Source organism: Vanellus vanellus (genome assembly GCF_965231255.1).
Source record: "Vanellus vanellus genome assembly, contig: HAP1_SCAFFOLD_100, whole genome shotgun sequence".
Lineage (NCBI taxonomy): Eukaryota > Metazoa > Chordata > Aves > Charadriiformes > Charadriidae > Vanellus > Vanellus vanellus.
In genome coordinates, this window is record NW_028127229.1 from 624777 (window position 1) to 651088 (window position 26312).

Below are 26312 nucleotides of genomic sequence, written 5' to 3' on the forward strand. Positions count from 1 at the left end.
TACTAAGGGTCGAAAACTGCACGTTTTCACAGCAGCTGTTTGTCCGTTGGGACCCTCTCCCTCTTTTCCTTGACAGCATTCGTGGCTGGTAGCACCCGAGGGTGGCTCAGATCTGGTGGGACAGTGAACAGATAACAACCGGTGGTGCTCTGAGTCGCGTCCTCTGGGAGAGACGGTCAGGGGCGTTTGTAGCTGTCCCACGTCAGCTGCAGCGACCTCGGGAGAGGGGAGATCTGTCTCTGGAGCTACCGGTCCCAAAGCTGCTCTGAAGGGAGAGAGAGCGATACCGGATAACCTGCCTTTTTTTCGGTGCCTTTTCTGGGTCTCCAGTCTGTCTGCTCTGTTTGCCCTCTGCCTTGTATCGCACTTTTTCTCCTTTCTTGACGAAAACTGACTTTCTGTTGGTTTTTGTTGCATTTCTAGTGACAAATCTGCTCAACTTCGCCTGCTCCAATGTCATGCCGGGGGGAAGAGCCAACCTGGAGCACGCCTTGCACCGCCTGCATGAAGCTCTGGTAAGAAGCAGCTCTTTTCGAATTCCTACTGGACTAGGAAATATTCTCATCAACTGCCGTGGGCGGAGGTGACCCCGACACGCTGTTGCTGAGCGTCGACTGAGTACCATCTTCCCACAGTGGGCTGAAGAGTTGATCTTTTGGCCCCTGCTGAGGGGGAATCTAAGTCTTGTTCTCTGAACTCCCGCAGGAGGGTCTGGAGATGTTGCAGTCTGGGGCACCCCAGCGACCTGAATCCCATCCCCTGGCTGATTATCATTACGCAGGTAAACTGGAAGCAGAGCTTGTTGCTTCTCCGGGAATGCGAGCGGGTACTGCCGTTCCCTTTGTTCTGATTGAAAGAAGTGATTTTTAGAAACGTGCGAGCAGTGGCTCGTGTTCTTTGGGGCAGGGAAGTAGTCTTTTTAATCTGTTCTGGGGGCCTTTTGGCACGGGGAATGCCTCGTCCCTGTGTTCTAGCCTGCTGCTGTCCCTTGCGGTGACAACCCACGCCGCCCAACGCTCCTCCTTTCCCTCGCGCCCCGGCTTTACTGCGTGCAGGGCTTGCTCTGCTGGCAGCCATAACTGCTCGTGCTAACAAACTGCCTGCGGTGTTGGCTAATTGCTTTGCGAAGGAGGAGACATGTGGACGCGTGACGAATAAATTGTGCGCGTTTCCGTGAGGTTGCAAGGGGTCTAATCGTTTGCACGTGGCTGTTTCTTCCCAGGCTCAGACACTTGGACGCCCCTGGAGGAGCAGTTGTTTAAAGAGGCTTTTTATGTGCATAAGAAGAATTTCCACCTGATCCAGAAGAAGGTAAAGCCGTTAGACCGAGGCGGGTCACGGGTTGGTAGCGTGGAGGGGAGTTTTAACCCAGAAAAGTAGTCTTTTGAATGGTGCATTGTAATCCTGTCCTTGGGATGCCGCTTCATTCCAAAAAGATACCGGTACAAGACATAATTGGCTCTAATGTCTACTGAATTTGCCCGAATATCAAGCGAATATTTAATCTCTCCAGTACAAAATACAGGAAATACTAGAAGAATACTGACACGTTCTGCTGACCATCGGCACGAAACGTACAGTTCTGCCCTCCCAAGGCTTCTTTACGGCCCTTTCAGAAGAAGGGGGCTCGTTTTCGGCCTGATCTCACCCGTGCGTTGCGCTGTGGGAACCGCAGACACAGGGGAGGACAAACAGTGCTGGATAGATCCGTCCTGGGTCTGTGCCTTCATTGTTTTCCTGTGGTATTTCCCTCATCGATCGCTTCTGGTTTTCTCCCGACAGATTCAGACGAAGACCGTGGCCCAGTGTGTGGAATATTACTACACCTGGAAAAAACACATCAGGTTTGGTGCCACCCGACCAGGATGGACAGCCAAAAGGCTGCAGCGAGGCACGGATGAGGTGGAGGAGGCCGAAGAGAAGGTAGGAAAACTGCCGGGGGTGGGTGCGAGATGCCGCTCCTCCATGAACCCTTCGTCCCAGGCTCTGGGAAACGATCCACTTCGTGTTAAACCTGCTGCTGATGATTTTTGGGGATGTTTCGTAACGTCCCAGTGCTCCGTCAAAGGAACTGTTGGTGACCCACCTCTGCGCGGGTGTTGCCAAAACCTTCCTTGCCAGGAAATGGGACTTTGGCTCACAGAAACACATATTATTTAGGGTTTTTTTTGGTGGTAGACACCGGGTAACCATGTCCCTTCAGTGCTCAGTAATTCTACATTTTAAACCCATTTTACAGACTTTTGTGGAGGAAAGTGCTGTTCCGCTGAGGACGGTAGAAATAATACGGTTTTTCTTTCACCATCTGTCTTTGCACCCCATCCTCCCCGCTGAGTTTCAGCATTGTTTGGGCTGTTTTAGTGTTCGGAGGAGCTCACCGGGGCAGGCTGGGGCTGATAGAACACGTTCCACCCGGTACACAAATAGACCCCTCACTGCCTGGGCCATTTGGGGATGTTTCCAGCCAGTTTTTCGCTTTAGCTGTCCCCCTTGCTGAGGAGAAGGAGAAATGAGCACAGGCTGTCTGCTTTACAGGCTGGTTGCAGCCCGAAGAAGAGGCGCCGGCTCGGGCCCAATGAAAAGCTCACCAAGAAGCAGAAGAGCAGCGAAAAGATGCCCCGTGGCACAGGCAGTCCCTCCCGCCATTCCGGGGACGCTCCGTGCGGGGCTGGAGGCGCAGGCGATGTGGCTGGGTTTCCCTGCGGGCAGTGTGGAAGGTGAGCCGCTCGTTTTTTCTTCTCAAAACCCGCTGCTTTGGGCTCAAACCGATGGAGACTCGGCATTTCCATCCTCCTCCCATCTCCTCCGCACTCGGGGCTCCTCCGTCTCCCGCTGACTGCAGCCACAAGGGTCTCTCTCTCTCTCTCTCCCTTTGAAGGCCCTTTCCTCCCATTACAGGCCTGGGGCGGTTCATCTCCTCGGGCGAGAATCCCAGCGTTTCTCCTTTTTCTGTCTGAGAAAAAGGTTCCACTGAAGTTCCTTTTTGCAATTTGCGGCCCGAGGGCTCCTGCGCTGCAGTTGCTCGTGCCAAGCGACATCACTAGTGCCACGCAGAGCCACTCGAGTTTCAGTGCAACCTGATTTTAAGCCGTCTCGCTGTTATTTCTCTTATTTTAATCCCCAACAATCTGCTGTGTTTAACCACCAAGGTCCCACCAAGCCGGGGGTACTGGCAGAGACTCTGTGGCACCACGCAGCAAAACACACAAGAAACTCACAAAAGTAGAAATAATGAAGTGTCATCTAAGGATTTATTTTTTTTTAAAAAAAGGAGTTAAAAATCCCCGTTTGTTTTCTCCCTTCCAGGGTGTTTGGGACGGTCAATGGAAGGAAAGTGCACGTGAAATACCATCACCCGCGGGAGGTTCAGAAGGCCCCGGAGGCGTTTTTAAAGGGTGATGAAGCCGGCAGAAGCCCAGAGGGTGACCGCCTCTAGTTGGCAACTGGGCAACTGCCGGTTCAGCCCGGCAATCAGGTCCCTTTCCTCCACTGGGAAAACCCACCCACCATCTCTCGCCTCCGGCAGCACCTGAGCTCTGCGGAGGGTCCACCACCACGAGGTCGCCCCCGCTCCAGAAAGACCCAGAAGATAAGAACAGCAGAGAATAAGGTATTGTATTTAATAGTGTTTCCCCCTTAGGTGATAGTGACATGTAGATTTTCGGTCTTTCTTTAGTGACGTGTAGTCTTTCGGGTGAAAGACTGAGAGGAATTTGCGTCTCCGCCAGCAAGGGATGATGGTCACGTCCTGGTGATGCTCAGCTGTGACCTGCGTGTGTCCCCCCCTCACAGCCCCACTTTGGGGCTCTGGAGATGTGTCCTCTCCCGGGTCCAGTCCCCGTCACAGCCCAAATCCTGGCTCAGGAGCTGGAGGGGTCCCTGCAGGGGATGGTGCTGACCCCCACGATAGCAAAGGAGGGAGCCACAGGGCTGGTGGCTTCGTCTGGGTAGGATGGAGATGGAGAGGGGTGAGGAGGGGGGTCTCCTGCTCCGCCACCAGAGCAGCTCCCCCAGTTTGGCCCCTCATCCCCTTATAACACTGGGATCAGTGTTATTAATTACACTTTGCGTGAGATTAATTACATTAGTCCTCCCTCCTGCTGCTGGTGGCCAGTCCAGCTTGCGTGTGACGGGACGAGGGGGCCGAGGTGGGAAGTTTGCCTGCTCGTGCGATGCTTTTGGCCTCCCCTGGCACTGGGAGGACTCAAAGCCAGACCTGAACCTCTGCTTTGTACTTTTCCTCATCCTCAATTACACCGAAGCTTCCCCAGGGAAAGATTTTTCTTTCTAACCGGAAGAGTTGCACTGAGACAGGTAAACTGAGGCAGGACAGTCAAAAGTCCCTCTCCCTCCTGCTGGGACAAAAAAAAACCCTGCAGCAAAATAATAATTTGGAGAAGTTTTCTTGAGATGGAACAACACCCTCTGCTCCGAAACTCAAAAGTGAGCTCGCCATCCCCTTTCCCAGCCCAGTTTCGATGATTTGATGTTTTCCAAGCGCCTGGCAGCGGCGGCGAAGGACAAAGGGGGAAGGTGAAGCGTCTGTGAGTGCTGGTACCCATCCTGGGATGGGATAATTCGCTTTCTGGAGGCATCTCTCCGTCCTGCTCCGTCCCATCCCAAGCCCACGCATCCACAGATCCCATAGACTTATTAAATTCTTAAATCCTCCAGCAATTTCCGCAATGAAATAACCTTTCTGAGTCCATTTGAGTGGCTTAATCAGGAAAAAGAGGGTTTTGAGTGGCACCGGTTCCTTCGGTGGCATCTCTGTGCGAGGTTTGCCACGATTTCGGGGATGCTGCAACAACTGGGGAAGGGCGATGGGATGCTCGGAGCATCTTGCCACGGACCCACTTGGTTTCTTTCCTCCTGTCTTTGCGTCTGAAGCTTTAATACTAAATAATAAAAAAGCAGCAGAGATCTGAGCTTGGATCCCGATGGGATTTTAACGGATTAGCCCTCGTTGTCACCCTCCTTCGCTGTGTTCTTTTACATCCCATGTCACCTTTCAGGGCGAGCCGGGGCCGTTAACCTTCGTGCTGAGCAGCGCCGGGGAGGAAGTTCATGACAGCAAATGAATCTGTAGGCTGGAAATGAGGGATTAGCTCCGCTTGGAAAATAAGGTAGGGCTGGAGATAGCTGGCGGAAGCGAGGAGAGTAAAACATGGGGCTTCTCTGGCCATTTCCGTACGGCGTAGGACTTGGTCTGGCTAACGAGGGTTTATGGAAGCCGCGAAGGGACGGAGGCCGTGCCGAAGGGAGACCTCCCTGAAACACCCTGATTTGATGCAGGAAATGTTGATGAAAATCAGGGCTGCCCCATAACGGGCATTTCCCCAACGGTTTGTGCCTCACGTGGTCTTTTGGCAGTTTGGGCTTTCAAATACACCCAAACACTGTGTAACACCTTTTGCCCTGCCGAGATGCAGCGTTTCCACCCCTTTTCTCTATTCTGGATAGTTTTTCCTCAAAACAGAGCAGGTTTCTCCCCATCCGCTAAGTTTTCCAAGCGGGATCAGTATTGGGGTGTATGGCTTTAAATAACTGCCGGGGTCACCCTGAACATTCCGATCCCAGCAACGGTCGCTGTTTATGTGCTGGAGATGGTGCAGACTGGGAGTCACTGGGCTGCAGTCGGAGGGTTTGGTCCTCTGATTGATCTGGAGGCTCAGTTATCCCCCAAAACCGGTGACCGACTTGAGGATGAAGCAGGAGGAGGGTCCCAAAATGACACTTCTGGAAGAGTTACAGGTGGGAGGGCTGTGCCGAGGAGCTGCGCATCCCCCAAAAAGGGGGGGGAGACTTCCCAAAATCCCACTGGCATGTCGCCAGAGCAGGGAAGGATGCGGGGGGGACGATGCTTTGTGCCCTGCCGGGGGCAGGTTTAGCATCGTGGGTGGGAGCACGGAGCCAAAATGGTTTCTGAGAGAGAAGCAGACATTCCCCATGTTGCTCGGGGGGAATTTGGGGAGCTGTGATGCCCAAATCGCTCCGTTTATTCCCACTCTGACACCCTTGTAACACACTCAAGCTCGCTGTTGTATTTAAATTGCGATTTTATTTCAAGTGTGATTGTATCTAAGTTGCGATTTAATTTAAATAGTGATTTAATTCAAATTGGGGGGTTATTTCGGTGGCAATTTTACTTAAATTGCGATTTAATTCAAATTGGTGTTTTACTTAAGTAACGATTTTACTAAAATTGCCATTTAAAGCGATTTGATTAAGCCCCTTTTGTCCCGTGCCTTTTCTGAGGATGGGGTTTGGGTTTTTGAGTTTTTTTTCCGGTAAATCTGGAGGGGAGCAGACACATTGCTAAGAAGGGACGGAGGGTGGCAGAGGTCGGCGTGGGAGAGAGGACAGGAAAGCCACAGGCGTGTCATAATCTGTCTGCCGGGTGACGCGGGCGAGTGCCCGGAGCTGGTGGGGAGGTCGCAGCAAGTCGGCTTTGAAATTAGTACTCGGGGGCCAGAAAAAACTCATTCCCAGATGGGAACGTTTGTTCCTTTTGCTCGTTAAATTGGCTGGTGAGCGGGAGGTGTGAGCTTCCCGAGTGTCGCTGCTGCGCGGCGGCAGGTGATGCCATTCAGTCGAAGCAGGGATTTGGGGGATAAAAAGCAGATCTCTGGTGTTTTGCTCTTCTCTAAAGAGAAGGGTTTCCTGGAGGCCCTTTCAAAGCTGCAGTTGCGACTCGAGTGTGAGACGTGGTTGGGTTTTTATTTCTTTGAGCGTGGTGATCCCGGTGATGCCCTTCCCCAGCCCAGGGACAAGGGGAGAAGAGAACTCCTGTAGTTCTCCTTCAGCTTTTAAGGCACAGATGCTCTTTGTGCAGCGCTGGCAGTGGTATTTCAGCCAAGGAGGGCATTAGCTGTTAGCCTTTGGCTTTTCTTTTGAGGAGAAAAACGCAGTTTTGTGTGGAAAGCAGGCTTGCAGCAAGAGAAGCCCGAGCCTGGTTGGGCTGAAGTCGAAGCTTCACCCTTGCAGGTTCTTGAGGGCCTTTGGAGGTTGATGGTGGCCATGTCCTGTAGCCAAGTGCCATCTAGTGAGTCCTGCAGGTGTCACGTTTGGAGAATGAAACTGGCTGTGCTCAAAAGTGTGGGGTTGGGTTCCCCCACCCCACCCCCAGTTTGGAAATCCCTATTTTAGTTTTTTGAAAGGAACCACAAGAACGAAGCAGGAGGTTTGGTTTTGGTTTGAAACACTCAACTGTCTCCCCTTTTAGTAAATCCTTCCAGACTCACGGTGTATACAATACAGGTGACGTTACAGGTGGTTTTATTTGGGTATGGGAATAAAAACCTCCTCCAAATCCGTGTTTTTAGGGCTGTGCCTGGAGGAGGAGACACACAGAGGTGTGATGCTCGTGGGCTCGCGTGGCCGCAGGGATGGGTGATGGCTGGGAGGACATAAGGGAGCTCTCCTCACCTGGTCCCAACTTGTATCTTCTTCTCCTCGCTAAACAGAGACATGACGAGGAGGCGGTGATTGACCAGGGAAGAACGAGCGCCGCTGTCACTATTCACTATGAGAAGGAGGAGCTGGAAGGTGAGTCGGGAGAGGTGCCACCAGCCCCACGCGTTTTCCCGTCGCGCAAAGTCCCTGCCGCGTCCTGTGCTCAGCGTATGCATCACCTGCCATGAAACGTGGCATGCTTCTAAATAAACAAGCACAGTTATTTTTACATTTTTTTTAATGTTGTGGCTTTTAGACAGAGGGGAAAAAGCCCCCGCAGCATCTGTGGTGTGAGTGTTGGCCATGGAGCTGGGTAGTTCCCAGCTTGTTTTCTCAGAGGCTGCTCTTGGCTTGGAGAGGTCAGGAGAATAATTTGATGGCTGCAGACACAGGGCTGTGATTTTCTTTTTTTTTGTTCCAGACTTCATTATCACGGGACTGATTGGATCTCCTCTTGTCGCCTTGTGCCAACAAAGATTTTAAAAATAATTACCTTCTGTCGCTGCTTAATGAGCAGGTCTGAGTGTTGTCCAGCCAAAGCTGGGATTTGAGACGAGGGTTGATACTTTCAGGGCATTTTTAGGTGACCCGGAGCCATCGCTTGTTGTTGCTCTGTTGTTGCAAAGTTAGAGTAAAACAGGCTTGGAAAAAGGGAGGGGTCTCTGACATTCAGGGATGCAGTGAAACTAAAATGAAGAGAAGTTGGTGTTTCCTCCTGGGATGGATGCGCTGGTTTAATCGTGGCAGCGGTGTCAACCATCTCCGCAATATCGAGAGTGATGCGAACACTGCTTTTTTCGCAGGCCACCGCACCCTGTCCGTGGGCGTGCAGATGCCACTGGTGAGGCAAAGCCACCGGTGCCACCGGCACCACCGACCCCACCGCCAGAAGCATTGGAAGAAGGAACAGGAGAAGGACTGTGCCCCAATGGAGCAGGGCTACCACTGTAAGTCCCGCCGCAGCGTTCACGAGCCTCCTCGGGGCTGCGTGGGTGCCGGGGTCCTCTGCAAGCCGGTCTGTGTGGCTGATTTGTGTGGTTTGCTGTTCTTCTGAGGGAAAGTGGCATTATTTGGGAGGCAGTTGAAGGCATAATGGATTGAGGCTGTTCTTCCTTGGAGGGATCCTGCCATTAAAAATGGAAACGTGGGGAAGGAAAGTGGCCCGTCCTTATGCAGAGGTGCAATAGATGCTTCTCCTTCTCCATGGCTCTGTGCAAGCCCGGCCAGACCCGGGGGAGAGGGGCTAGCCCAATATTTAGGGCTGAACTGGTGCCAATCGATGGCCACTTTGCGTGTGAGCGTGACGGGCTGAATGCAGGTGTGGTAACGGGATTTATCTTCTGCCCCCAGACACCCCATCCCAGCGGGTGCAGTTCATCCTCAGCACCGAGGAGAACGAGCAGCACGTTCCCCACCACTTGTTCACTGAGCTGGATGAGATCTTCCTGAAGGCGGGTGAAGATGCCGAGTGGAAGGAAACGGCAAGGTAAATCCCTGCTGCCAGCTGCGGTGGCGGCCGTGGGCTCTGCCTTCCGCTCTCCGGGACGCGAAGCTTTTGCAGCTGCAGGTGCCGATGCGCGGAGCCTTCTCCTCTTGCCGCCCCGTAGCTGCACCAAAGGGGTTGCAGAGCTGAGGCTGTTTTCTTGCAACGGGTCTGATCGTGCCCAATGTCTGCAGGTGGCTGAAGTTTGAGGAGGACGTGGAAGATGGCGGCGAGCGCTGGAGCAAGCCCTACGTGGCCACGCTGTCCTTGCACAGCCTCTTCGAGCTGCGGAGCTGCATCATGAACGGGATGGTGCTGCTGGACGTTTGTGCCAACAGCATCGAAGAGATCGCAGGTACTGAGCACGCTGCGACCCGCCGGGAACGGCCGAGCTCAATTTGCCGCGGTGCCCTTCACTCCCGTATCAAACCCTGCCCCAATGGCACGTCCTTTTCCAGAACCTCCGCTGTGTTTTTAAATCGTGGGTTGCTTTTTGGATGTAGACTGGGTGTACAACAGTCACATCAGCTTTTTCTCCCAGTATGGGAGCCTTTTGAAAGCAATTTGTGGGGTCAGAGAGGCGATTAGAGAATATTCTCTGGCCAGAAAGGAGTGTCAGGCCTTGGCAGGCTGCTCTCAGGAACACGGAGTCTGCGTAAGAGCTGAACCTCCTTAAATAAACTACTTACTACAAGCTGTTTCCTCCTGTTCTTTGTTTTGTTTTTTTCCTATTGCCTTAACATCCAGGATTTAAGAGCTTTAAAGGCAGAGTTTATCTGGCAGGTGACCAAGCAGCATATTTCTGTGGGGAAGATAATTGAAGTTAATTGAAAAAGCAGCTTTGGAGAAATTATCTTTGACTGGCAGGTCTCCATTCAGCCCTTGCAAGAGCTGGAGAAGTCGGAGCCGTTCTTAGCACGTTTCTCCCCGGGCTTGCCAAATTGCAGTCGATGGGCAAAGGAAACTCTGGGAAAGTCTGTGCTAGAGATTGCTTATAATTTGTTGAAATGTGTCGAGTCTAGAGAGTCTGTCTAGAAACGCCAGATTGGGCAAAAAAATGTCATTATCTAGGATGGGGAATAATTATCTGAGCGGAGTGATGAATAAGCACTTTGATGATGGCTTTTAGCAAAAGAGAATTCTTCCTTTTGCTGCAAAGGCTGAACTGCGTTAAAACGTCTTGCTAAGCAAGGCTGAGCCCGCGTTAGGGTATCCTGCGTGGCGCAGCCTTCGCCGGGGGCTTGAGGGGTCGGGGCTTGGGGACTTTCTGCTCTGACGGCTTCGTTTCCTGTTGCCATCTCCAGATATGATCCTGGGCCAGCAAGAGCAGTCCGCGGGGTTTGATGAGTGCATGCGGGAGAAAGTTCGAGAAGTGCTTTTGAAGAAACATCACCATCAGAACGAGAAGAAAAGAAACAACCTTCTCCCCATCGTCTGCTCGTTTCCTGACATGAGCAAGAAGCAGTTAGACGTGCATCCCCTCGACAAGCCAGGTGAGGGTTCCTGCAGGGTTTGGTACCCGATGAGGGTTTCTGCCAGGCTTTGGCACCAGGTGAAGGTTTCTGCAGGGCTTTGGCCCCATTAGACTTCTCCTGGCAAAGGAGAAGTGTCCCGATTGCTCCTTGCTTTTCTTTCTGAGTGTCTTTCTTTCTCCTTCCAACCCAAACACTCACTCCTCACCCATCTCCCACCACTGCAGAAGCTAAAAATGGGGTGAACCGTGACACCAATGCAATGGACCTAAGCAAGGTGAGTCACTCATAGCTTTCTTACACCTTTAGGGCCAGATTTGCTCTTGCAAACTTGGCTGCAGAGTGTTCTGCAGAGTGCTGTGGGCTTTGCTTTTGGGGTAATGGCCTGAAAATCCTTTGTCATGCCCAGGCTGAGCTGCGCTTCATGAAGAAAATTCCCACCGGGGCTGAAGCGTGCAACGTGCTCGTAGGAGAGCTGGATTTCCTTCGCCAGCCCATCGTGGCATTTGTCCGCCTGAGCCCAGCTGTCCTCCTCTCGGGCATGACGGAAGTTCCCATCCCAATGAGGTCTGAATGAGAAGCGCAAAGTTTGTATTTAAAAAAAAACACCACAACAAACCACCAAATTGCACGCATCAGTTGGGCGTCCCAGGGGAACACGGCCAGTGGGAGCAAGCACGTTTCTCCCACCCACATCTCCGTGCTTTCATTTCTCCCTTCCCTGCTGGAGCTTTTAAACCCATTGGCCAATTTTAATGAAAGTTGGCCCCAAACTCAAATTTGCATTTGGTTTTGATGCGTTTCAAATTCATCACCGGAGTCGGTGAGCCTACACATCCCCCCTGGAGCCACGCTCTGGGGTGGGAGCTCCCAGGGATTTCCTTGGGTGCCCTTTGAGTGAGGCCATGTTCTTCTCTCTCATTTTGGTTTTCTTGCCTAGGTTCCTGTTTGTTTTGCTTGGACCAGGAGGAAGAGCCCATCAGTACCACAAGATCGGCAGGTCCATGGCTACTATCATGACGGATGAGGTGTGACGAGATAAGAGATATCTCCGGGTCATTTTTTTGGGCTTTCTTCACCTCTTCCTGTCTCTGTAGTAGTGAGGAAGAGGGTTTGTTGTCCCTGTTAGCTGCCTGCAGGAGGCTAAAATCCCACCTGGGCTGCAGCCCATGCCTCATCCTTCTCCCCAGGGTCCCCAGCACGCTGTCCCCAGTGGTGGCATTGCCAGGGCCAGTGAAACTTCTCTGCTTGAAGCAGAAGGCTGTGGTGTGCCATGGGGGACGGGAGCCTGGTGGAGATGGTTACAAATACTGTGATGCACAAATTTTTCCTTTGGGGGGAATATTTCCTGCCACTTCCAACAGGCAATTTGGGGGAAATGACCTTGCATTTAGCCAAGAGCTTATTGCACTGGTTAGGACATCTGAGATGGGTCATCCTCTCACCAGGTTGTCTCCTACGGCAGGTTTTCCACGACGTTGCCTATAAAGCCAAGAACCGGGCTGACCTGGTGGCTGGCATCGATGAGTTTCTGGATCAGGTCATGGTTTTGCCGCCAGGAGAGTGGGATCCCTCCATCCGAATTGAGCCCCCCAAAAACATCCCTTCGCAGGTGGGTGCTGCGGCAGAAGGAGGCACGAGGGGGACGGGCAGGAGGGCAGCATGGCTGGGGGTGCTACTCAGGGGCCCAAATTCACAGGTCACGTACCCAGCCCAAAAAGCAAACCAAGCCAGTGGCTGCAGAGACATATCTTTATCTTATTTCCATTTTAACAGGAAAAAAGGAAGGTGCCAGAAGCTCTCGATGACAGCGCTTCTCACAGCAAGCCGGAGAAACACAGCGGTCCTGAACTGGAGCGGACAGGAAGGTGTGAACTGAAATAGTTTGGTGGGGTGTTTTTCTGTTTGGTCCTAAAATCTGAGTGCGCACCTCCCTTCTAGCAGAGTTTTGGGGTGAACTGGGTCAGTGAAGGGGCTCCAGGTTCCCAGCTTGGTCCCCTGGGCTGGGCGGGTGGGACATTTGGGCAGCTGGGCTGAGCCGCAGCATGGTTGCACAGAGGTTTTCTTGCTTTGGGGTGGAAGCAGATGTGTAAGTACCTCCAGGTAGAGCTCTGCTGCTTCTCAAAGTGAGGGACTGTTGCAATAAGAGGGGACGGGCTCTCAGGTTTGGTCTCTTTTTCTTTTTGTTGGAGGGGTTTTTGTATGCCTCAGTTTCTACTGGGGCTAAAATGGAAGAAGGAGACTTCTTTTTAGCAACGGAAGTTACTCTGTGCTTGTGATTGTCCTTCCTCAGCCAAGAAAACTTAATGCGGTCTTCCACGAAAATGTTGTGGTTTTTTTTTTTCCTTCCTCCAGGCTCTTTGGAGGTTTGATCCGGGATGTGAAGCGAAAAGCCCCCTGGTTCTGGAGTGACTTTCGGGATGGTCTGAGCCTGCAGTGTCTGGCGTCCTTTCTCTTTCTCTACTGTGCCTGCATGTCCCCCATCATCACCTTTGGGGGACTGCTGGGGGAGGCGACCAACGGCCACATAGTGAGCACCTCTCTCTGTTGGGTGGCACGGGGGAGGACAACACTCATGCAGAAGTCCTTGCTGCAGTGAATTTGCACTTGTATTTTTCCCCCTAATGATTTAATTACTCACTGCTGCCTCTCTTCCCCGGACAGAGTGCCATGGAGTCGCTGCTGGGCGCATCCATGACCGGCGTGGTGTATTCCCTCTTTGCTGGCCAACCTCTCACCATCCTCGGCAGCACCGGCCCTGTCCTCGTGTTCGAGAAGATCCTCTACAAATTCTGCAAGTAAGGCTGGCTGCTGCAGCCAGGTGCTGCGAGCGCCTTTGGAAGAAGGCAGAGATGGAGAAAAGATGTTTTTCTTAGTGGTAGTTGGTAGATTTAAGTTGTCTTCTGTGTCACAGACATCACGCGCTGCTGCTTTAGTATGTGACGGTGCAGGAGCCCTCAGTCTCTGAAGGATGGATGGGTGGTTCGGGGTTTTTAGGGTTAAAGTGAAAGAGCAGGAGGAGGAGAAACCACAAGGATGTGGATGCCCGAGATGGGCTGCACAGGGAAGATGAGACAAATGACTCTGGTTTGGGAATGAGGGAAGATTTGCTTTCCTCTCAGTACAAACTCGGGCACACTTTTGCATGAATTTTGCTGGAAGTGGAAATATATTTTACCCACATATCCAAAGAGTTTTCTGGTCCAATGTTTTGATGATTTTTGAGAAAGCAGGAGCTTTTCAGGCAAAATGGATATTTTCCATGACAGTCTTTTTGTTGTGGCAACTGTGATGGGAGATTAACCCCCTTATTGCAATTAAATTTATTATGAAGCCCCAACTTGCTGGCAGCAGGTAACTGGGTGCAAACCCAGCCGGTTTTGCTGTTAGGGCATCGGGGTGATGTGGGAGAACACCACCTTCCACAACAGGGACCTGACCTCAGTTAGGCTCCGAGGCGTTAACACAAGGTCATTGTTAAATAAGGATAATTAAATAATTAGCCTCTCCTCCTGCGGGCCCACACCCTGTGCCGCAGCCCTGAGGCTGTCTGTTGTAGGACGTGGAAACTGCATTTACCATCCGCAGCCTTGACACGCTCCTGAATTGCTGCCGACTTTCCCCGAAGGAAGGCACGGCTCGGAGCCTCTTGCTGCCCTCTCCACCCTGCGTTTTCTTTTGCTTTCCCAGGGACTACGCGCTCTCCTATCTCTCTCTCCGGGCATGCATTGGTCTGTGGACCGCCTTCTTCTGCATAGTGCTGGTGGCCACTGATGCTAGCTCTTTGGTGTGCTACATCACCCGCTTCACCGAAGAAGCCTTCGCCTCCCTCATCTGCATCATCTTCATCTATGAGGCTCTGGAGAAGCTGAGTCACCTGCGAGTGACCTACCCTGTGCACACGCACAGCAAGCTGGACTTCCTCACCGTCTCCTAGTGGGTTTCTTCCTCCTAAAACACCGCTGCCCCTTGGCAGGAGCTCAGGGCTGCACCTCCATCGCCTTCCCCTCACCCCTGTCTTGGCTTCTCTCCTCCCAGCTGTAAGTGTGAGGCACCGACCCATCCCAGCAACGGAACCCTGCAGTTCTGGGAGAGCAACAAGATCAATGTGTCTGGCATCACCTGGGAGAACCTCACGGTGACTGTAAGTGCCCCGAGTCACTGCTTCCTCGTGCTGCGGCCGCGGGGTCCAGGGGCACTGGCCTGGTGCAAAGCTCAGAGCCCTTCAGGTGATGGTGGGCTTCAACTTGTGCCAGTGCTGCTCTGAAAAGTCATTACTTCAGTGTGTTTAACCTCCTTGGGCCTGGGAAGGAGAGTCCACCTCTCCACCTCATCCCCGACATGGTGGGCAATAACTGTTATCCTCAGGACAGCGGTTCTGTCTGGGAGCAAGGTTCAGTGGGTGCTTTGGTTATTGGAGAAGTTGGAGGACTTAAGTTCATGCTTGAAGGCTGTAATTAGCTTCCTTAATTGGTTCCTAGTAACTCCAGGCCTTGCTTTCTTACTCAGCGCTGTCTGAAGGTACGTGCATAAACTTGCATGTCTGAGCAGCCCCTTGGGCCGTTGTTGCTGGAAGCAGAGCTCAGGCACAGGGTGGGACGCTCTTATGGACATCTTCACCCCCCTTGGCCGTGTCCTGTGAACCCGCCCCTGGGAAGGGACAATTTGTCTCTTCTCCTTTCCTGTCGCTGTTGTCTTAGCCCTCCTTCCCCGTTCCCTCTTTCGCTCTCCCCAAGAGTTCCCAGTGTTTCCTTCCCCTCTGGTGTCTTCAGCCACGGTTACCTGCCGTTCAAGCGGAGGATGTGCCATAGGTCTGTGGTACAGTGTCCCATCACATCTCCTCTCTCTGCTGTCTGTGTAGTTCCATGTGTCACTTATTCAGCTGCTGTTGATCGTTAAATATAAATCTCCGCTAGCTGCAGCAGTCCCGAGGTCACAGATCTTGGAGCAAGATCCTCCAAACCCCCAAGTTATCCGAGGTTTCCTTGCCGCATGTGCACTACCTTTGTGTCCTGATGCTCTGTTTCCCCAGGAATGTCGGTATTTGCATGGAGAGTTTCGTGGACCTGCCTGTGGACACGATGGCCCCTACACGCCCGATGTCCTCTTCTGGTGCTGCATCCTCTTCTTCTCCACCTTTGTCCTGTCGGGCTTATTGAAGAAGTTTAAAACCAGCCGCTACTTCCCGACCAGAGTAGGTAGAAGACGGCGGCCAGCAGCAGTCTCCACACTCATTTCCCAAAATGGCTTTCCCGGAGCACTAAGCAGTGTTTGCCACCACTTGGTCAAACTGGGAAATATTGGACCTTGAAGGCCAAACTTGGATGTCTCTCACTCATTTCCAGGAGTGCAAAACAATCGTAGCGTTTCCCACCTGCCTCGTGACCTGCCCCAGAGTGGTATTTTCCCCAGGCAGTGGGAAATCGGTCTTCCAAAGTTGGTTGGTTGTTGTATTTTCATTTGTGGTTTTTTTCACCTGGTGTGCCCAAGGGGAAAGTTGATTCAAATGAGGAACTGCCATAGAAAAAGACACAAAAGACACCGTTTCTTCCTTTTGAGGAGCAAATGATGCCTCAGTGCCTTATTCCCATTGTAGCTGTGAGTGCAGCTGTAGTGGCAGACGTCTGTTCCGTTATTTTTTAATATTTATTGGCTTTTTTTTTAAGTTTGAATTTAAACCACCCTTTTCCACCTAATTAAACTTTTTTTATTGCCTGACACCAGATCTCGCAGGTACAAACACAGCAACACTATCCAAACGAGGGATTTGGCTGCATCTTCTCAGAGTGGTGGGAATTTGTTAACCAGCCTTAATGCTGTTGATGTCTTTAACTTTTCCATCTCACGGTATGGCCCCGTTTGTGCTGTCCCTTTCAGCTCTGCTTTCTTGCCCCAGGTACGGTCCGCAGTAAGTGACTTTGGTGTCTTCCTCACCATCGTCGTCATGGTCCTCATTGACTTCCTGGTTGGGATCCCGTCGCCGAAGCTCCACGTCCCCCACATGTTCAAGGTAATGGGGTGTTTTGGTGTGGAGCCGCTTTCAGCCCTTGGGGATGCCACAAGGTGATGCTGGGACAGGACAGGGCTGAGCCTGGAGATGCTGGTGGTGTTACCATCTCCTCTTCCACCTCCGAGTGCATCGTTTCCTTCTGGAAAGAGGAAGCCAGCCCCAAAACTTGATACCTACAGAAGTATCTATAGGTGCTTGCGACGAGGACGCTGGCACTGCTGAACCCGGTAGGAGAGGGTGACACGAAGGCAGGGCCAGGAGATGAGGCGGCACAGCGATGGAGAGGAAAATCAAAGCCAGTGAAGTGGCTGGGCTGGGAGTTGATCCTGATGTGTGTTTTGGCTTTGTTGCAGCCTACCAGAGACGACCGCGGGTGGTTGGTCAACCCCATAGGGCCCAACCCTTGGTGGACGGTGTTGGCCGCGCCCATCCCAGCTCTGCTCTGCACCATCTTGATATTCATGGACCAGCAGATCACGGCTGTCATTGTCAACAGGAAGGAGCACAAGCTGAAGGTAAGGGGCTGCAAGAGCTGACCCCATCCCCACCCCACTCTGGGCTGCAGGTGTGGGGAGAAGCTCCTATGCCAAGTGCTTTGTGAAGGCGTTGGTTTGGGACAATGTCAGGCTGTGTGGCAGGATGCTCTGCTGGATTAGTGATGTCACAGGGAGCAAACGAGGGGAGTTCAGATGAGCAATCTTTTGGAGGAACAAATTAATTTTTGAGCACTATAGAAGCGTGTTTTTGTTTCAAAACGCCAGCAGGAGCTGGGGGAACGATCTGTTTTGACGCGCTGCCAGGGATAACTCGGGGTCACGCCTTGCTTGCCAGTGGTAGAACTTTCTTTATGAATGAAAATAGTCTTTTTTGTTTGGTTTTTTTTGAGAAGTAGCTATTGCACAAACCTCCCAAATCCACTTGGTCTGAACCCCTGCCAGATTTTCATGCAAGGTGCTTGCGCAAAGACCGGATCCATCCTTATTTTTGCCAATTCTTCTCTTAAAGTTTCAAGAGGGTGACTTGTGCCCAAGTAGGGTTTGAGTCTGAGTCACGACGTTGTCCTCGCTCTTGTGCTGTGGGATGCTCTGTTCCTTGTTTTGCTGCCCACAGAAAGGATGCGGGTACCACCTGGACCTTTTCATGGTGGCCGTGATGCTCGGGGTGTGCTCCGTGATGGGGCTGCCCTGGTTTGTGGCTGCGACTGTCCTGTCCATCACCCACGTCAATAGCCTCAAAGTGGAGTCTGGCTGCTCAGCTCCAGGAGAACAACCCAAGTTTCTGGGGATACGAGAGCAGAGAGTCACCGGCTTGATGATCTTTGTGCTCATGGGCTGCTCTGTCTTCTTCACTTCGGTGTTAAAGGTAAGAGGAAAATGCAAAACGCCCAACAAGCGTGAGCTTTTTGGAGGTTTGACAAAAACCATCCCCTCCCTCCAGGCCTGAGTAGGTGTGGAGCAGAGGAGGAGGCGATCCCAAACCTTGAGGCTTGGCCCACAGTGGGAACCAGCCTCAGTTACCCTTTCCAGCCCTTCACACCCCAGTTTGGTGTCCTCGAGGCAAGCGAGCAGGACAACTGCTTTAATTCCCAGGTGTCTCTCAGGCCCACCTGTGTTTATGGGTTACGATGAAGCGGATTCAGACCAGTACACTGCTCTCTTTCAAGCAGGCAGCACCTTATGGGATGCAATTGGCTCCCCCAAATGCCTCCCAACAGCCGTTCCCAGTAGCTAAACACACCAAAATCATCCCCGTGGGCTTCCTTGTGTGTTCCTCCCACAAAGTCACCACAGCTCAAGGCTAAAAGGAGGCACTTCGCTTTTGCGTGTTGCCACAAAAATGTGTAGAAATGTTCTTCTCCCATCACAGAACGTGGTGTACAGTTTCATTGGTGAAATGACCTATTTTCCTCCAACCTTTCAGGAAAATAGGATTATTCTAATGAAACGTAACTCAGAAGCTCAGCCTAAAGCAGAGCATTCACTCACTCACTCGCACGCACAAAACCTCTACGGGTTAAGAGGTGACACATCTCTAACCCTGTGGAAACTGGAAAGCTTTAGGCAATTTTAGGCAGTGCCTCTAGAAGAGAGCAGTAATACTGAAAAAGCAATTAAAAAAATAAATTATTTCATTCTTTTTTTTTAATTTCCCAGTTTATACCCATGCCTGTGCTTTACGGTGTCTTTCTCTACATGGGTGTGTCGTCGCTCAGAGGGATTCAGGTATGGACTCTTACAGCGTGCAGCTCCCTGCTGTGTCATCTCCAGAGAAGCAGGAAAAAAGCAGTGGTGTGGGAGAAAACCTCCCCAAAAGCAGGCAGTGAAAGTATTTTGTATAAGGAAAAGATTGGTGGGGGCACAGGAGGTACGTAGGGCGGGAGGACCAGGCAAGTTCAGCGCGCTCTGCGTCACGGTTTGGGACAGGGCACTGTTTGGTGTGGTGAAAATGGGGGAATTCAGTGCAAAGCGAAGGCGATTTTCTACTGCCGGTGGGAATCCTCGCTGGGGGATTCAGTGGGCTGAGAAATGCCAAATAACAAACAGAAGAATAGAATATATTAAACATATATTTTTATAGAAGAACAGGGAGGGGGGGTGAGATGGTCTGAGGAGGACCTGGGGGTGCGGACTGATGAGAAGCTCACCGTGAGCCGGCAATGCGCGATCACAGCCCAGAAGGCCGACCGCATCCTGGGCTGCATCAGCAGTGTGGCCGGCAGGGCGAGGGGGGATTGTGCCCTCTGCTGTGCTCTGCTCTGGGGAGACCCCCTGCAGTGCTGCCTCCAGCTCGGGGACCACAGCACAGGAGAGCCATGGACCTGGTGGAGTGGGGCCAGAGGAGGCCCCGGAGCTGCTGGGTGGGCTGGAGCCCCTCTGCTGGGAGGACAGGCTGGGAGAGTTGGGGGTGTTCAGCCCGGAGAAGAGAAGGCTCCGGGGAGCCCTCAGAGCCCCTTCCAGTGCCTAAAGGGGCTCCAGGAGAGCTGGGGAGGGACTCTGGATGAGGGAGGGGAGCGATGGGACGAGGGGGGATGGTTTGACACTGACAGAGGGCAGATTGAGATATCAGGGAGAAATTTTTCCTGTGAGGGTGGTGAGGCACCAGCGCAGGTTGCCCTGAGAATCTGTGGCTGCCCCATCCCTGGAGGTGTTCAAGGCCAGGTTGGTCGGGGCTTGGAGCAACCTGGGCTGGTGGGAGGTGTCCCTGCCCAGGGCAGGGGGTGGGACTGGCTGGTGTTCGAGGTCCCTTCCAACCTAAACCCTTCTGTGATTCTATAATAGAAGGATGTGGAATAATTGCAATTTGGTGGGCAGCTCTCATGGACACACTGGTTTATAGATGGAGCAAAGGGAAAACGGGTGCTGCTCCTGGGAGGAACAAAGTGGGATCCAGGATTTCTCACTGCACGTGAGATCCTGAAAACTCCTTCCACGTCCCAACAGGGCCAGAAACTTTCCACAGCCCCAAGGGGTAACTTTTCTGCTTTTATTTTGCAGTTCTTCGACCGCTTGAAGCTCTTTTGGATGCCGGCAAAACACCAGCCGGATTTCATCTACCTGCGGCACGTTCCCTTGCGGAAGGTGCATTTCTTCACCTTGATCCAGCTCATCTGCCTCGTCCTGCTCTGGGCCATCAAGGTGTCCCGTGCTGCCATCATCTTTCCCATGATGGTAAGAGCCGGTGCCGCTCAGCAGCGGGACGTTTGCAGCGTCGGAGATGTAACATCATCTCAGACCTCACCCCCTCTTCCTTCTTATTTTGTGAAGGTTTTGGCTCTCGTGTTTGTCCGGAAAGTGATGGACTTCTGCTTCTCAAAGCGGGAGCTCAGCTTTTTGGATGACCTTATGCCAGAAAGCAGGAAGAAGTTGGCCGATGCCAAAAATGAAGCCAAAGAAGAAGAGGTGATGCTTGCTGGGTGCTCGGGGGTGGGTGTCTCCCTCAGGCTCTGAGATTGCCTCTTTCTGTCACAGCTTCTCTTGAAATGTTGGGGGAAGATCCGAACTCAATAGAAATAGATCCTGACAGCCTGGATCCCGCATCATAACCTTGTTTTTAAATTAGCAGTGAGCTTAACACTTGAATAGCGGTATAATTTTTAAAGGTGCCATTTATAATCAACATTATAATTATGATGGAAAGATTTGCTCGTAAGGGTGGTTTTAACCCCCCCCCCAAGTGTTTGGAGTGAAAGGTCTTTCCCCGGCTGCGCTAACAGAAGGTCAGAAGGAGAGGGCAGCACGTGGGCTTTGCTGGGTCTTTAGTTTATCTCCACTTCGATCATAGACAGAGAACTTTGATTTGTCCCTTTTTATGTCAGGAGTCCCAGGAGATGATGGAAGCTGCTGCTGCAAACTCCGTTCGGCTGCAGCTGGGCAAGACCAGCAGCGCGGATATCCCAAAGCCAAGCAGCGACAGGTAAAGCCCCACCAAGCAGCAGGACCCCCGGCAAGATCAGCCTGAAGGGGGTTGGCAGAATTTTCTCCACGTTTATCTTTGCTGAGCATCCCAGCGCCATGCACTCAGCTTGGCGGGAAGAGCAAATTTATGGGCAGGGCGGGCGGCAGAGCGCTGGCACAGGCTGCCCAGAGAGGTGGGGGAGTCTCCCACTCGGGAGCCATTCCAAACCCGCCTGGAGGTGTCCTGTGCCACTGCTGTAGGTGCCCCTGCTCTGGCGGGGGTGGGACTGGGGGAGCTCCAGAGGGCCCTTCCAGCCCTGACCAGTCTGGGATTCTGTGCAGAGCCTTTGCACAGAGCTGTAGCTCTGCGGCTCTCCGGCTCGCCTTCCAAACCTCCTCCTCCCACCCAACCCGCTGTGCTTATGCGCAGCTTTGGTTCTCCTCCCCCCCGTTCCTCTTGCTGGTGCTGATGCGCTGGGTGGCGTCAGTTCCCACAGTCACAGATTGCTGTCTCAAATATTTATTGCAGGACTGATCCTTTGGAGATTAATGTCTCGGATGAGATATCAAAAACAACCGTGTGGAAGGCTCTCACTATGAGCACGGAAACAGTCTGAATCTGGGGAGGAAAGAGGTAAAGGATCGCGTGGGAACGTGGCCGTGCTCCTTTGCGAGCGGTGGCACGTGCCTACGGCTTTTTTTTTTTGCCAGCAATGCCGAGCAAGCGGCGAGGGCTGCGGCACACGAACCAGCTCCTCTCTGCCGGCGCGGTCCCACGAGCGGGGCAACAGCCCCACTGATGACGCTCTCCCTCCTTTTCTCTCTCCTCCCTCCCCCCAACTCCAGTTTTCATGTGTAGGAATCTTGACTTTGAAGGAGAGGCGTGAGAACGTGACTCGGGGATGTGCCCACGCAGACATGGGCAGAAACCGCTTTTATTTTGTTTTCCAGTTGGCGGATTCCCCTTTAAGCCACGGCGATGGTTTCAGCTGTCCTTGGTGTGCTTCAGGCATTCCCTCTCTCCAGAGCAGCAAACTGAGGCGCACATGACAGTCAGTGGGAGTTCGGTGGTGTTCCGCCTCTGTGTGTTCTTGTGTTGGTTGTTGCCGTTTTTTAGCAGTAGAGGGACTGCTGCCGCCTCATTGTTCAGTGCTATTTTTTTAATATCTCACTCCTCCTCTTCTGTTTCTCTTTTTTTTTTGTTCCCCCAAAATAAACTCTGAATGTTTCTGTTGTATGTGACGCTTTCTCCACTTTCTTCTTCATCGCGACCAGGTTCTTGGGTCTGGTTTGGGGTCCTGCCTTCAGTTCGCCCTTCTGTCTCTCCCTGCCAGGAGAGGGATGCCCTCCGTGGCGGGGCAGCACGGAGCGCCCGAGCGGTTGGGCCGAGGCGAAGGAAAAGCATTTGCTCCCTGCGCTCCAGTTTTACATTGGGGTTTTTTTTGAATTTTTGTTTGTTTGTTTGTTTGTTTTATGATAATTATTTTTCTTGCTTCGGCTCTGCCATCAGCCTGGAAGCTGCAAAAGGCAGAAATGGTGCCTTCTCCTCCCCCGGCTGTTAAATTAATATAAGGCAGCGCTTCAGATCAAACCCCTCCAATCCGCCGGGTGGTGGCGGGAGCGGCCAGGCGAGACCTGGGGCTCTGTGTCCCCGGGCGGCCCCTCCGCTGTCCCTCCGCTTTCCTTCCTTTTCCCTCCCTGGCTCTCTCGCTGTGGTGTTTTTTCCTCCTCCCCTCTCCTCGCAAAGCCGCGTCTCTCTCACAGGGTGGGATGAGCCCGGAGGCAAGTGGGAAGGTGCCTTTTCCTCCTCCTTTTTCCTGCCCCTTTGCAGGAAGAAGCTGTTGAGCAGAGATGGTTCTCGTGCTCTCTTCCCATCTCGGGGGGGTCGTTGGGCTGCGGCGTGGGGCTGCGGAGCCCGGGAGGAGAGGACAACCCCGAAGAAAAGGTCCCCTTGCCGCCCTCCACCAGCAGCAGTGGGATGGGTGCAGGGACCCTCCTGCCATCGGCTTATCCCGTCCCCTGCGGGAGCCTTTTTCTGCAGCAAACCGACCCAAAACGACAACGGCACGTTGGTGCTTCTTGCTAAATGGGGAGGGGGGAGAAAAACAAATCATCTATCAGTTTGCTCTGTAAGGATGGAAGCGGCACATCCCCAAACAGGGCCAAAATCAGGCGGCTTTTACGGGACGGGGTTTTGCAAAGCGGCTGGTGCCAGTGCCCCACGGTGACGGTCGGAGGGGGAAGAAACTGGTTGAGCCCTTAAAAAGAGGAAAAGAAAAAGGCTTGGAGGAAGGGAAAGGTGCAGCGCCGGGGTTTCCTTGCTGCTGTTCCTCTGGGATGCCCGTGCGTGTCCCCTCCACGCTGCCCTCCCGGCAGGACCGTGCTCGCTGCTCCGGCTCTGCCTCCCCGGAGGGGAAAGGTCCCAGAGCAGGAGAGTCCCTGTCTCTCCCCCCTTCCCAAAAGAAACTTTAATTTAATCGTTACACTGGTGACCCACAGTGGCTGTGGGACTGGGGGCTGTGGTACCAGCCCTATTGCTGCCCTGCCCTTAAAATGGAATTATACACTTCTAATATAGGGCAATTTGGGTTTTTTTTTCCATTTTGTTTTCCTGCCTGTAAAAGGAGGGAGTGGGGCTGAGCTTCACTCCCTCCTGGCCGGGACCGGGGCCAGAGCCTGGGATTGTTTTCGGCACGTGCCGGGCATCACTCCGGCAGAGACAGAAAGGAAGAAAATCACCCTGGAGGGAAAACGCGGACGGTTTTGGGGCAGAGTGGGCTGAGTCCGGCTCTGCATCTCCCCCCTCCCCAGGGGCCACAAAACCTTGGCGGCTGCCTCCAAAAGTCCTTACTTAAAAAGCAAAGCAGATTTCCCCGGCGCGGCCCTCTTCTGCATTCGAAGCTCGGGGGTTTTTGCTGCTTACAGGGTGAGATTTTTTATTTATTTATATATTTATGTATTTATTTTTAATTAAATGAAAGCTGAGGCCTTGGTTAACAACGTGACTCTGAGCCACCTAAAAGGCGGCTGTAACCCCCCGGGCTGACTGTGGGACACAGTGCTGCGCCTGTCCCCCCCTTCGTGCCCCGTAATCCCACGGCCGGCTCTGTATTTTGGGAGGATTTAATATTTCCCTGTGCAGAGGAGAATTTTACGGGGAGGAGTCGGGAGGAAAAATCTCTCTCAAAGCTGCTGCTGGAGTCGCTTTAGGAATCAAAAGAGATATCCCTGCAGTGACCCGCAATGCTTTAGTTGGCAGCAAAGCCCCTTCCCAGCGAGGCGGGACGGGGGCTGCTGTGTGCTTCGGTGCCTTCAAACAGCTCCTCACACCCCCGGGGGCCCCTCGAAAGAAGTTTCCTAAAATGATACGCATAAAAGAGATCCTTAAGCGGGGTGTGTGTGTATGTAATGTAAAAAGGTAATAAAAAAGGGTGGGTTTTTTTTAATTATTTTAATTCCCCCCCCCTCCCCCCAGTGCGCTACATGTAGAAATACACCAATTATTTTTGTTGCGCAGATGCTGAAATATATTTATTTTATTGTAAGAGATGATCTAGTTTGGAAACACTCCGTGTTGTAAATAAAACTGGAGGTGGGGGGTGGGGGAATCCCCCAAGCGAATCTGTGTTAGTTATCACTTTGAATCTTTGTGTGGTTTTGTGTTTGGTTTTAGTTTTTTTGTTTCATTGGGTTTTTTTAATTTATTTTGGGTTCATTCTGTGGAACACAAATGACACAAATCCCTGTCGCCGTCGTGTGGGTCCCGTCGGTGGAGCGTCACTGTGGACTGAGGGGTTCCCCCCGCCGGAGCTGGGACTGTCGTCCCTTTTTCTCTTGTTGCCCATTGAACGTAATGGGAAAAAAAATGGAATAAACCTCTCGTTTGTCTCACTGCGCCGCTGCCGTGTCTTTGGGAGGGCGGGGAGGAGGTGGAGGGGGCTGTGGAGCTTTTTTTGAGGGGGGGGGGGGGGGGGCGGAGGGGATGGAGGAGTGGGCAGCACTGATTTTTGGGAGAAAGCCCATTTGCCTGGGGCTGGGGGTGGGGAACCAGCTGACTGGGGAAAGGGCTGAAATTAGCGGGTTTGGGGGGTTGAAAAATTTAATGACTTAACTATGTTTTGGTTTTTAATTTATTTTTTTTTTAATTTGGGTTATTAAATTTGGGGGTTTAAATTTTGTTGTTTACTTTAATTTGGGTTTTTAAATGTTTTTTTTATATATAATTTTGGTTGTTTCTCTGTGCAAGTAACTGCAATGAGCTCTGTGTTGCAGGAGGGAGGGGACACCAGTGTCACACGTGTCCCCTCTGCCAGACCGTGGGGTGCTCAGGGAGCTCAGAAAGGGGACTGGGGGGGATGGAGGGGCCGGCGCACAACAGAAATTGAGCATTTCTTCCTCCCTACATTCTTGGGGGTATATTTTTGCCCATTTGCAATAGTTAATTAGCATTACATTAAATCCAAAGAGATTGTAGTTATCTTTCATATAGTATTTTTTTTATTCATTTCTTTCAAACCCCCCTCTGGCACAGGTCTGTGGGGTCAGGCAGGCGCATCCCCAGTGCCCTTTTACCTAAAACTTGAGGAACTGAGTGAAAAAAGAGGGCACCTGAGCCAAGCCAGGGGTCAGAGCCTGGAAATCCCGGGGGACCAGTGGCGTGCGGGATCCCCATGCGATGCTCGGAGGCGTTGGAGACGTCAGAAACCTGCTGCCGGATTTAGGGAAGGTTTTATTATGATTTAGGGAAAGCTGCAGGATCCGCGGTGCTGTGGGAGCAGTTACAGAGAAAACTGAGCCGGAGAAATCGAGGTTTGAAGGGGCGGTCGAGCCGCGGGGGCACTTACCTTCTGCAAAGACAGCCGTTCCCCTAAAAGCAAGATCCTCTTTTCCTCCTTCGAGCTGGTTGTGGCTGAACTCTTCTCCTCACCGGTGCCTTTAAGCTGGTTAGCAGGATGCTAAAAGCTGACGGGTAGGTCACCGCTACTCCTGGTTTTAGTCGGATGGGTCGTTATGAATCATTACAGCGTTTTTTAAGTGGGGCTGTTGCAAAAAATACAGTTGTTGCAGTATTTCCCACCTTACGCCTTCAGCGAGGGGCTGGTTTGGTGGTTGGGGGTGGGGGGGTAGGGGGTGGTGGGGGGTGGTGGTGGTGGTGGTTCTCTTTTCTATTTTTTTCCACTCTTTGGACCAAAGGAGTGACCTGTGGGTTTCCTCCTTTCAGGTGAGATGGCCCTGTGGTGCCACAGCCCATCTCGCAGGGAGGAATGATTTCTCTGCCCACGGGGCCACCCTTTCCAACACCTTTGGTTTGAGTTGAAAAAGTTAAGAAACAAAGAAGAGGGAAAATGTAAAAGAAGCCTTTGGGTACCCAAGCACCGGCTGCTGCTTTTCGCCGAGTGAAACTCGGGTGGGAGCTCATCAGCTGGACAGACACCATCATAGACTCACGGAATGGTTTGGGTTGGAAGGGACCTTGAAGATCATCGAGTTCCACCTCC

The 26312-nt window shown here is 52.4% G+C and overlaps 1 protein-coding gene across 1 annotated transcript; it reads left to right on the forward strand.

Annotated features, from left to right (window-relative positions):
• Window positions 1-3398: 3398 nt before the first annotated feature.
• LOC309685424 (electroneutral sodium bicarbonate exchanger 1-like) lies at window positions 3399-21431 on the forward strand (the record flags this gene model as incomplete). Its single annotated transcript, XM_082501189.1, has 24 exons — window positions 3399-3422; window positions 7467-7548; window positions 8259-8402; window positions 8806-8941; window positions 9133-9293; window positions 10243-10431; window positions 10578-10687; window positions 10820-10977; window positions 11351-11438; window positions 11876-12022; window positions 12187-12278; window positions 12766-12940; window positions 13075-13208; window positions 14101-14346; window positions 14449-14554; window positions 15443-15604; window positions 16307-16420; window positions 16774-16935; window positions 17531-17782; window positions 18574-18642; window positions 19915-20088; window positions 20185-20319; window positions 20736-20833; window positions 21344-21431. The coding sequence occupies 24 exons, from the start codon at window positions 3399-3401 to the stop codon at window positions 21429-21431; spliced, it is 3246 nt and encodes a 1081-aa protein (XP_082357315.1).
• Between the last annotated feature and the right edge of the window lie 4881 nt (window positions 21432-26312).